This window comes from Clytia hemisphaerica, unplaced genomic scaffold (genome assembly GCF_902728285.1).
Source record: "Clytia hemisphaerica strain Z4C2 unplaced genomic scaffold, Clytia hemisphaerica genome assembly, whole genome shotgun sequence".
Lineage (NCBI taxonomy): Eukaryota > Metazoa > Cnidaria > Hydrozoa > Leptothecata > Clytiidae > Clytia > Clytia hemisphaerica.
The window spans coordinates 156213-168596 of record NW_027103761.1 but is presented as its reverse complement, the minus strand read 5'-3'; the positions used below and the strand labels follow the sequence as shown (position 1 = coordinate 168596).

Below are 12384 nucleotides of genomic sequence, written 5' to 3'. Positions count from 1 at the left end.
TTGACACTATGTGGAGTAACTGCAATTTTGGACATTTTCTACAGACACCACCACCCTTGCAGTTATTCCATAGTGTACTAACTGATTTTACCCTCTAAATTGGTGTATACCACACCCAATAATGCCAAATTTGGCAATTTTTTCACTGAATTCCTCATTTTTGATACCATTTTACTGAGTACGTCTTATTAACGACCATTCAAGAGTTAAATATCTCAATCATTTTCCAAGTTTGTTAAAATATCTTTCATGCCTTGATTGAAGAAAAAATTTTGTGATTTTTTTTTGACTTTTGAAAAAAATGTTTTGAATTTTTTTGCTTCTGGAATTTTTAAAAACCTAAAATTGTAAGTGAAAAATTGAAAAATGTGCTCACTTAGTACACCATATCCTACCAAAATCGACAATTTTGGGCTTAGGCACCACCAATGTTGCAGTTAGTCCACCGGTGGAGTAACTGTTTTCCCAAATTTTAGTTTATATACCACCACGGTAGTAATTGTCATAGTGTTTATATAATAACTGCATGACCCCCCCCTGCCAGTATCAAGACTGACAAAAAACATCAGCTGGTATCATTATTGCATGCACCTAGATTTTTCACTGGAGCCTTAAAGTTGAAAAGTTGACAAAACCGAAAATTTTCATGCTCTTAATCAAAAATGAAATGTTGTTTTAAAACAAGTACATACCCTAGTTAGTTTAATAGGTTTATTCATTTTGAAATAAGTCAAACAACAAAAAAGTACTGCAAGCGGAAACTTTTTTCAAATATCGAATTCCTTCCGTGACAATTTCAAGACAAAAAGTTTTTTCACCAGTTTTGTGCAAGTACACTATTCTTGATATTATTGCAAGTTCTAACTATTGGCACCCCCTAACAAAAAATGAAATTACATTTCAAAGCAACCTCCTTCATATTCAATTACAAGGTCTGAAATTATTGTCCTTCCGTGACACTTTCACCTTGTCCTTCCGTGACGGATTAAAAATATCTTGTTATTTTTAGAAATCTTGGACTTCAATGGGTCTAATCCATTGCAGGAGAGTGTCCTACCAGCTCAAACATGTATGGAGCTCAGAATAAGCTTAACTAAGGCTAAAGTACAGCGCTGTAAGCTTACAGCGTAAGCCCAGGCGGCTCTGTAGGCCTAAAAACCGGTTTTCTGGCAAAACTACTGTTCCCAGCCGGTTCTAAACCCTCTAAATCGCTTCAGCACCATGAAAATATGCTAATTAGAGCCTTTGGAAGTAGCTCACATGCTTGCAAGGTCGTGTTTTTACGTTTTTTGCTTAAAAAAGCCTTAAAAACGCTTAAATAGAGCTTTTTAAGCATTTTTAAGCTATTTTAGTGAAAATTTGTCGGTTCTGCCACCTTTGCTGGACTTCAATGGGTCTAATCCATTGCAGGGGAGTGTCCTACCATGTTTATGACCATTGGGAACCAGCTCAGCCCTGTATGGAGCTCAGAATAAGCTTAACTAAGGCTCCAGTACAGCGCTGTAAGCTTACAGCGTAAGCTCTGGAGGCCTAAAAACCGGTTTTCTGGCAAAACTACTTTTCCCAGCCGGTTCTAAACCCTCTAAATCGCTTCAACACCATGGAAATATGCTAATTAGAGCCTTTGTAAGTAGCTCACTCGCTTGCAAGGTTGCGTTTTTACGTTTTTTGCTTAAAAAATATAATCTTTCCTGTAAAATTTCCTACCATTATGGTTGAACAATAAAAATACAGTTCCAAGGTTTTGAAATGAACTGAATAGTAAAAATGGCTATGATTCATGATATGATGTGTCACTCCACTAGTTTCAGTCAACATTTCTTACGCTATTGCTGATTTTGAAAAATAGGAATTTTTTCCTTCCGTGACGGTGTCCTTCCGTGACACTGACCTTTCTCAGTTGCAAAGGCCTGTAGCCATTGAAATTAATTTTTTTGACTCAGTTCTTTTTTCAATGACAAGCAGATAGACATAAGTTTCTTCTGGTGGTATTTTGGTTTTAAAATTCTCTTTAAATTCACAGGAATCTGAATCAGCATACTTTTGTCTTTTTTAATGTCTTCGCTGCGTTCCTTCCGTGACAGAACCTTCAAAGTTCAATTATTCAACGAGGAAAAATTTTTATGAAATTTATTTTGGTTTGGAAGTAGTAGTACTATGAAGGCTTTAATTCAGGACTAATACTATTTTCATTAATTTTACCATTTTTCAAAAATAGACCAAAAAAGGCTCTGATTTCCTTCCGTGACAGAAACGGGACTTTTCAATTTGGCCCTACTGATAAATAGAAAATGTTGGAACTGTTTTCAATCAGTAAATAGAAATTATGTTCTTGCCTTAGGAGATATTATAGTTGTAATGGTCCTTTTAAGGTAGTTTTTAGGTACGTAAAACTTTAGTATCGTGAGTTTACCACAATATCAAAATTTCCAAAAATGATGGTAAACTAAATTGAGTATAACTGCCTGATGGTTCTTAGTGAATGCAGCTCTTAGATAAATCTGAAGTATGAAAGCAGTATGATTATTACCAATGATATAATTACTCATATATTTTCCTGTTGGTTTTGTAATTAAAAAGTGATTACAATGGACAAGCTCTTATCAATTGTGTGGACAGCATCCTTCTTTGTTGACACATTGTATACCATATCGTTGTTGAAATGAAATTAAAGCTTATCTTACTTGATTTCTCTTTTTTCATTCTTTTCAGATAGAAAAGTATTACCATAAAAACATAATTATTTAAATTTGTACTGCTGGTCAGTCAAAAGATTTGCAATGAAGCTGGTTTTTGTTGTAGTTTTTGGTTTGGTTTTCACTATTTGCCATGCTATTGAGTTCAAACACCACAATTACAAGAATATGTTGAAATATATGAATGACATTCACAAAAAATGTCCAAATATAACTCGCCTTTATGACCTTGATAACAAGACTGTGCAAGGTCGAAGGTTGACTGTTATGGAGATAACAGAAAACCCTGGTAAATATGTCCCTTTGAAGCCTAATTTCAAATATATTGGGAATATGCATGGGAATGAAGTTTTAGGACGTGAAACTTTGCTGTATCTTTTGGATTATTTATGTACAAGCTATTTGGCTAAGAATCCTGAAACAGAACATTTACTTCAAACAACTCGTATCCATATTTTGCCATCTATGAATCCCGATGGTTATGAAAAAGCTGTTGAAGGTGATTGTTCAAGTGTGCGTGGTAGGGCAAATGGCCATGGCATAGATTTGAACAGGTAATTCTTCAGTAGTGGCCGCGTGCTTATCATATAAATTAAAATGCCAATCAAATCAATCCAATTTAATACAGTATATCAATATCAATAGTATATTTAAAAATATATTTTGTTTTTAAGTAGAAAAGTTAATTTTTGATCTTCTATCTGGCCTGGTTTGGCTTAACATCCATATTTCTTTAAATGTCTTTTTTTTATTCTTTCTTTTTTTGCAAATATCATTAAACATGATATCACTTTTTTACATACAGAAATTTTCCAGATCAGTTCAAGAAGATTCGTAATCAACAGCCAGAAACTGAAGCCATTATAAAATGGTTAGATCAATATCCTTTTGTACTATCAGCCAACCTTCATGGAGGAAGTTTGGTTGCCAATTACCCTTTCGATGATGATGAGAAGATGAAAGAAATGTATGCAGCATCACCAGATGATGATGTTTTTGTCCATATTGCAAAGAACTACTCTTACAATCACCCAACCATGCATTTCGGAAAGACAAAATGTGGGGATCACTTCAAAGATGGTACACCACTCCTTCATCATCTTCCTTTCTAGACCAAGATCGCCAAAATATTTTACTTCTTGCAAATAACCTTTAAAAGCATTTCAACTTTCTTCAGCATTTTAAACAGAGCTTTTGTCTAAAATTCACAAACAAATAGTCCTAAGTTTTATTCATATTTACATTTGATAACAATAACCTAGGTAACAATACTTGAAATTTTTGTCTGTTGGTCACTGTAGTAATAAGTCATTTGATATTTTTTTGCTGTTAACAGGTATTACGAACGGTGCTAAATGGTACAATGTAGCAGGTGGCATGCAAGACTACAATTACTTACATGGAAATGCATTTGAAATTACTGTTGAGATGGACTGTTGTAAATTTCCTCATGGACAACACCTCAAAAAACAATGGGAAGACCACAAGCGCTCTCTCATTGATTATATCAAACTCTCACATTTGGGGTTGAAAGGAACCGTCAAGTAAACTTTTAATATAATTTATGTATGAAAAATAGACAATTTGACTGTGTTTTTGCTTTAGATTATTCTTTCCTTAGTTGCTAGAACAACATGAGCTAGCTGTAATTAAACATAATGCCCTTTTCATTTTCAGAGACACTTCTGGAAATGGTATTACTGGTGCAAAGATTGACGTCAGCTATCCTGATGGTAAAACACGGATACCCATCCATTCCAGAGATGGTGGTGATTATTACCGATTGCTTTTGAAGGGAAATTACAGTGTTACAGTAAGTGTTCATGGCAAAACCCTGACTACACAAGTTCATGTTGATGGTCTGCCAACGAAGATTGTAGATTTCATTGTCGGTCCTGATTCCATTACCGCTCAATCCGTACATGCAGCTGCACCAGCAGTATCTGGAAATGTTGCAACTGTAAATGTTCCAGCTGTAAATGTTATGGCTGCTGCAAATCCTGTTGATGATATCAAGAAAGAAGTAAAAGAACACCAAGGAAAACCTGTGAAGTCCTCCAGATCTGATAATGTGGCAGCAGCAGCTGTCATTGTCACCATTGGTGTTATCGTTTGCGTTCTGGCTGGTGTTGTTTTGTTCAGGAAAGTGAAAGATTTGAGGGGTAACGATAACCAAGGTGGCTATGCAAAAATCAATCAAGAAAAATTTGATGCCTATGAGCCGTAGAATATATGTATGTTGGAATTATTATAAACAAAAATAAAAAAACGGGGTGCATTTTATTTGATGTTATAAATCTTTCTGAGGGAAATAATTGGATTAATATTATGCTAATAGAATTTTCCTGTCAGTTCTCTCGTTGCATTTTGTAAGTTTTATTTGGGTTGGATGCATTAAGGAAGCTAATACCCATTTTAGATTATTTCTTTCTACTAAAGCTATTTCTTCAGATCTCTTTGATTTACTTGCCATCTAGCTGCACTCTATAGATACTTAAACGAGACTATACTTTATGATAATAATATTTGTTTGTGTAAATAGTCGCGCTACTTTGTTATTTTCTTCTTGTCTGAACTTCAAAAAGCCCGGGAGTCTTTCTGGAAAAAGATCCATTATTTGCTAAAATTAAAGGAAAGAATTATTATTCCTTTGAACCTACATTTTCTGTATAGAAATTTGGAAATCTGTTTGAGGTCTAAATCCTCTCCTGTCCTGCTGTCCTGACTCTCCAAAAATTCTTCAGTTTTTATTTATAATGAGCTTATTGGATTTGTTTCTAGAAAGTGTTCAGATGACTTAATTGTATCACATATATTTTTTGTACTGTTTGGTTTATACCTCCTCCAGAAAACTTTCTCACAAAACTTTAAAACAGAACAAAGCCTACATCACAGGTAAAATTTTTTGATTTGCTGATTTTTAGGTTAATGACCCGGAAAACGTCAAAACCTTTAAGAATGAACCAATCTTTGTGGCACAAAGATAAAGTCCCTCAAAGCCAATAATCTCAAAATTCATTAATAAATCAGAACCTTTATTTATTATTTTTGTATATTTTCTTGTGTTTTAGTTGTATTATTTTCAACTTAGATTTTATGTTTTGTATTGCCACACTACTAAAATAAAGAAATGTAATATGAATTGTTGTCAAGGGAGATAGAATAATTAAATTCTCTTTTCAAAAGGTTAGTAAGATAGCTTTAAGTCAATTTGCTTTGTGTACTATTTTTGCTACCTTTTGGAAACCATGTCGGTGTATTTGGACTAATTCCCTTGGGACTGGTTTCCATAGGGTAACAAAAAGGAGTGCATCCTTGCTACCTTAATTCAAAAAGGACCTAAGTCCTTGAAGGGTTAGTTCAAAAGGGGCGTAAGGTCTGAATTGGGGGTACTTGGAATTAGGCCCCTTAAATTAAGCTAGTGACTCAAAGTTTTAATTAAAGTTTAAACTCAACTCAAACTCAATATTTATTTTATAATGATTTTCAACGTGTCCAGACTTTCACATCTATGACATGCCTTACATCTTCTTGCTATCGATAAAACTTGAATTGACTTAAAATATTTAGAAGATGGTAGGGTTTAGGATTAGATAGGTTGTACTAACATCATAGTGGTGCAACAATCAAGTTGGCTCGAATAACTTTTCTTCAAATAATATTTTTAGAGCTTCAAAGTCAAAACAAGCTCATTATTTCTTAATTGTTTTTAAAAAATCTTATCTCATCCTTTGCGCTTCATTTCCATGTTATCTTTTTAAAGTTTTTTTTTTTTTAATAAAAATTATTTAAATCACTGACTGTTTTTGAAACTTTCTAACTACTACTTACTGCGTTCAGACAAAAATTTTTCATAGGGAGCAATTTAAAGATCTTAGTTAGAAGACATTATTAAACACATATTAAAAATTTTCATTTTAACTTTTGCTGCTCTAGTTCATATTCTTTTACTTATAGGGAAAAGAAACACAATGAAAAAATAAAATTACAAATAGAAAAATGAAAGAAATGCTATTCAAATTATGGTGTGTGGCTTCTATCGTATCGTTTGCCAATGGGATTGTATTCCAGCATCATAATTATGTTCAAATGCAAGATTATCTACACAAAATTCACCAGAGATGTCAGAATATCACAAGACTTTACAGCATTGGGAAGTCCATACGAGGACGTGACTTGTTGGTGATGGAGATAACAGAAAAACCTGGTGTTTATGTCTCCTTGAAACCTAATTTCAAATACATTGGTAATATGCATGGGAACGAGGTTTGAGATTCTCATTTTCATTTTCTCTCTTGTGTAGAATTTATGGAGCTTTATACAAACCCTGGAAGCACTTTTTCGATCATGGCCAACCAAAGTCTTTGGTCAAAGTTTTTTGAAAGTGGTACTCTAATGGTAGCACTACTCAATAGCGATGTAAATGTAACGAGAGCGCATGAGATCTACTTTTCATTGAATACGGGTCACAGATTTCTTTAAAGCCGGAAGGGCTAGATGTCGTGCTTTAAGCTTATCCAAGCAAAAAAAAAAAGTGAATATTGCAAAAAATATTGCTGCTACATAGCTATTGTTTTCAAAAACCTGCGAAGCTTCTCATTGGTCAAGCACTGAAATTCTATTTTTACCCAAAGCACGACATCTAGCCTTTTGGGGGCTTTATAAAACTATGATACGGGTACCACTTTCAAATAAGGGTCGATCAAGATGGCGGTTATAGCTTAATTCATGGTTTTTATAAAGGTCAGTGGTGTTAATTAATTGAGAAGCCCTATTTCAAGTTCAAGTTCAAACTTTAAATATTAAACTTTTCATATCTCTGGGTTTACAAAAGATATAGTCGAATGGGATGGTTTAAGAGTCTCCTTTCCTCCACTGCTATGCAGACCTTTTCGGATTGACAGATTGGCGTCAGTGGGGAAACTTAAAATCTAATTTTGCTAGAGGACAGAAATCCAGGGAAAAATTCATTCAATTTTTTTTGGCTTATTGTGCAAACAACTTTATTAAAATAGGGTCCATTTTTTTATGTACAATCGGACACCCACGTAGCAAGAGTTGATTTTTTCCACATTTCCATAGGTTAGATCAGAGATATTTTTATAGGTTTTAGGTCGTGGAGACATCTCTGCGGCAAGAAGCGGGCCGTCTAAACTAGAGCTTATTTTTATAGGTTTTGGGTCGTGGAGACATCTCTGCGGCAAGAAGTGGGCCGTCTAAACTAGAGCTTATTTTTATAGGTTTTGGGTCGTGGAGACATCTCTGCGGCAGAAGTGGTCCGTCTAAACTAGAGCTTATTTTTATAGGTTTTTGGGTCGTGGAGACATCTCTGCGGCAAGAAGTGGGCCGTCTAAACTAGAGCTTATTTTTATAGGTTTTGGGTCGTGGAGACATCTCTGCGGCAAGAAGTGGGCCGTCTAAACAGAGCTTGTTTTTATAGGTTTTGGTCGTGGAGACATCTCTGCGGCAAGAAGTGGGCCGTCTAAACTAGAGCTTATTTTTATAGGTTTTGGGTCGTGGAGACATCTCTGCGGCAAGAAGTGGGCCGTCTAAACTAGAGCTTATTTTTATAGGTTTTGGGTCGTGGAGACATCTCTGCGGCAAGAAGTGGGCCGTCTAAACTAGAGCTTATTTTTATAGGTTTTGGGTCGTGGAGACATCTCTGCGGCAAGAAGTGGTCCGTCTAAACTAGAGCTTATTTTATAGGTTTTGGGTCGTGGAGACATCTCTGCGGCAAGAAGTGGGCCGTCTAAACTAGAGCTTATTTTTATAGGTTTTAGGTCGTGGAGACATCTCTGCGGCAAGAAGTGGGCCGTCTAAACTAGAGCTTGTTTTTATAGGTTTTGGGTCGTGGAGACATCTCTGCGGCAAGAAGTGGGCCGTCTAAACTAGAGCTTATTTTTATAGGTTTTGGGTCGTGGAGACATCTCTGCGGCAAGAAGTGGGCCGTCTAAACTAGAGCTTATTTTTCTAGGTTTTAGGTCGTGGAGACATCTCTGCGGCAAGAAGTGGGCCGTCTAAACTAGAGCTTATTTTTATAGGTTTTGGGTCGTGGAGACATCTCTGCGGCAAGAAGTGGTCCGTCTAAACTAGAGCTTATTTTTATAGGTTTTAGGTCGTGGAGACATCTCTGCGGCAAGAAGTGGGCCGTCTAAACTAGAGCTTATTTTTCTAGGTTTTAGGTCGTGGAGACATCTCTGCGGCAAGAAGTGGGCCGTCTAAACTAGAGCTTATTTTTATAGGTTTTGGGTCGTGGAGACATCTCTGCGGCAAGAAGCGGGCCGTCTAAACTAGAGCTTATTTTTATAGGTTTTGGGTCGTGGAGACATCTCTGCGGCAAGAAGTGGGCCGTCTAAACTAGAGCTTATTTTTATAGGTTTTGGGTCGTGAACTATTACTCTATTTATTGGACCACTTGTGTGACGGTTATACGAATGGTGATGCTGAAATAATCTATTTATTGCAAACGATTCGCATTCACATTATGCCTTCTATGAATCCTGATGGGTATGAAAAAGCACGCGAGGGCGATTGTCAAGGCGTAGGTGGGCGTACAAATGCTAATAACTACGATTTGAACAGGTATTCGGCGACTATTTGTAGAACAACCAGTAGCATACACGTTTTTTTATAAGAACATCCATAATTTTTGAAGCCGTTAGTTTTAAGCCTACAAATGTTCTTTAAATATGTTCTTATTTTTCACCATTTTGTGAGTATTTTTATTCAATTTCCTAAGAAAATACATGTTTTTGAGTAGTACTCAAAGTCTTAAAAAATGTTCTTAACTTGTTCTTAGTACTCTTGCAAACGAAGTCTTATGTTCTTATAGAAATAACGTTTTTGTTGTATGACCTATGCCAGCTTGCCCGCTCTCTAGTTAAGTGACGTACATGCCAAAATTTAGTTTTTATAATTTTACTTATAAGACGGGAAAAAATCTACATTCTTTATTAACGATTTAAAAAGTCAATCCTTTATTTATTTTAAGGAATTTTCCGGATTATTTTCACGGTACAAATCAGATCATTCAAAAAGAGACGGACTTGGTGATGAAATGGATCAAACAATATCCATTCGTTCTATCAGCAAACTTCCACGGTGGAGCTTCTGTTGTCAATTATCCATATGATTCTTCAACAACTCATCCTCATATTCGTGGATACAGTGTTTCACCAGATGATGATATATTTCGTTCCATTTCTAAAGTTTATTCCTACAGTCACCCAGACATGTTTAAAGGCTATCCAATATGCAATGACCCGTTTACAGATGGTATTAAGAACTCTCTCTCTAATTCGAACCTCTATTATTCTAATTTTTCCGGAATTCGAACTAAAATATTCATCACCTCAGCGCAGGAAATTAACATAAAATATTCCCTGTAATCTGAATATTTCTATAATCCGAAGACAAAAATCTTTTTCTCTTTTGAGTTTTGAATTAGACTGTATTTCGTACCATTTCTAAAGTGTTCTCCTACAGGCATCTAAAAATTATAGAAAAATTCGAATAGTAGAGGGATCAAATTAGAGAGAGAGTTTTTGTAATTATAATCATTGTAACCACCCCTATAATTCGTGGTTTGGTTCTGCTTCGAAACGAAATGAAGCCAGCATCGCTTTTAACCAATAGAATGGCTTCATTTCATACTGTCTATGATGTAAAATGTTTTTCTATTTATTCTAGAAGAGTCTAATGAAGTGAAACTGGTAAGGGTCCTTTGAATATGGCTGCCATCGACTCAAACGGTCCAATATCAAAGTTTGTGTCTGAGAAAATTAAAACTTTTTTTTATTTTTCTAGATTGAAATTTTAAGGTTTGCCTTTTTCATTTGTAGACATATCCCTTCTCCGCTACAAGAAAAAGGCCAATCTCAAAATTCTAAGTAGGAAAAGCAAACAAGTCTCAGAAACTTGCTTCGATCTTTTTGGCTTAAATTTTTTGCTTGATTTTGTTCTTAAGAAATTACTGTCTAGAATTTTTTCAAGGTTGTTGTGTTCTCATAAAATAATTTGTTTATCACTTTCTCCGTACCGTTAGGAATAACAAATGGTGCAGAATGGTATCCGATTACTGGTGGTATGCAAGACTATAATTACATGTACACAAATGCGTTTGAAGTATTGGTAGAAATGGCTTGCTGCAAGTACCCAATGGCTGCCAAACTGCCACAGCTCTGGCAAGACCACAAGAGACCTTTGATCAATTACATGCGGCTGGTTCATTCCGGTGTCAAAGGCACTGTCAAGTAAATTCCATATAAAAAACTCGGATTATTTGCTTTATAAAGAGAACCCTTGACAAGTTTATGTTTGCCCTGTTTTCTGCAGCGGAGGTGGTAGGCTTCTAGTTCTTCTAAACACTGAGTGACTGGCATGCGTGTGTGAGCGATTTTGATGTAATATTAAAATTTACAATTTGTATAATATAATTCCTCAACGATATCTATTCTCGTTATCTTTGATTATCAGGCTTGAAGATGGTAGTGAAGTTGTTGGTGCCAAAATCGATGTCTCCTGGTCGCTAGGATCACCAAAGAAACGTAAGACCATCACCACTACTAAAGGCGGTGATTACTACAGAATTCTATTGAAAGGTGTGTATGATTTAACGGTAACTGTTGGTCAAAACAAGCTTAAAACCTCTATCGATATTAAAGAGGGACAAGTTCTCAGACAGGATTTCATTGTGAAGAATAACCAACAGATTGAAGCATTACCGCCTAAAATTATTAAAGTCAAATCTGTGTTTCCCCAACGGGCACCTGTGAAGAAGACAACATTCATGCACGTTTCACATAGTACTACAATGGCAATCATTTTTGGGTCAGTTGGTTTGATCTTGGTTAGTTTGACTGGTTTTGTTGTGTTCTTTTATCTGAAGCGTCGCCGCGACAGAATGAATGGCTCGCCGGACGATTCTAAAGCGTTCTACGTCACCAGTACCGAATCTATTTATTAGCGATGACGTAGCATTATGGGTATTCTTTGTTTTCGGGTGGGTCCCCTGGTTGTGAGGGGTTCGTTTACGTTCCAAGGGTTAAAGTAGGTTATGGGTGAAATGTATTGGATTTCTATAAGGGTGGTTTTCTAAATCTGCAAAAAAGAATGAATACGTAGGGGTGGTACAGTCATTTTCGGTCGGGGTTGTGGATGGGGAAATTTCTCGTTCTTTTTGAAATTTGTCGTTCTTTTTTAATGTTGCGAAGTAGGCACTTTCTGCCCCTCCGACCATCTGAATTTTGTACTGAACATTAAATGTACCGGGATGTACTTGTATGTTATATGAAAAGTCAAGAGTTTTTGCCTAATTAAGGAAAGTATTTTACGATTTTCCCGACTTTTCCTAATTAGGAAAGTGCTTAAAAAAGTTACCTTTTCTCCTAATCACTCCACAATTCCAAGTTCTAACCGTGACCATTAGTTTTAGTAAGTCCAAAAATATGATCTCTCATATGCGGAGCGTTGAGATATACCGCCCGGAACGAATAACTTTCCTAGTTAGGAAATTTCAAAGCTTTAAAGCCCCGGATACATTTTGAAATTTTGTTTCCGTATCATGTAGAAAGGGTTTTATCGGCTCTTTCCTTTCCTAATTAGAAAACTCAGGAAAATTGTAAAATACTTTCCTAATTAGGCAAAAACTTCTGACTGATAAAAAACTGTCACTAAACAGTATAATTAT

General features: G+C 35.7%; 1 protein-coding gene across 1 annotated transcript; it reads left to right on the top strand.

The window, feature by feature from the left end:
* Window positions 1-2712: 2712 nt before the first annotated feature.
* On the top strand, window positions 2713-11735 carry LOC136805641 (carboxypeptidase D-like). The gene is made up of 9 exons (XM_067062218.1): window positions 2713-3250; window positions 3502-3776; window positions 4033-4240; window positions 4374-4920; window positions 6681-6962; window positions 9073-9278; window positions 9688-9971; window positions 10741-10948; window positions 11172-11735. The coding sequence occupies exons 1-9, from the start codon at window positions 2781-2783 to the stop codon at window positions 11659-11661; spliced, it is 2970 nt and encodes a 989-aa protein (XP_066918319.1). The 5' UTR covers window positions 2713-2780; the 3' UTR covers window positions 11662-11735.
* Window positions 11736-12384: the final 649 nt, after the last annotated feature.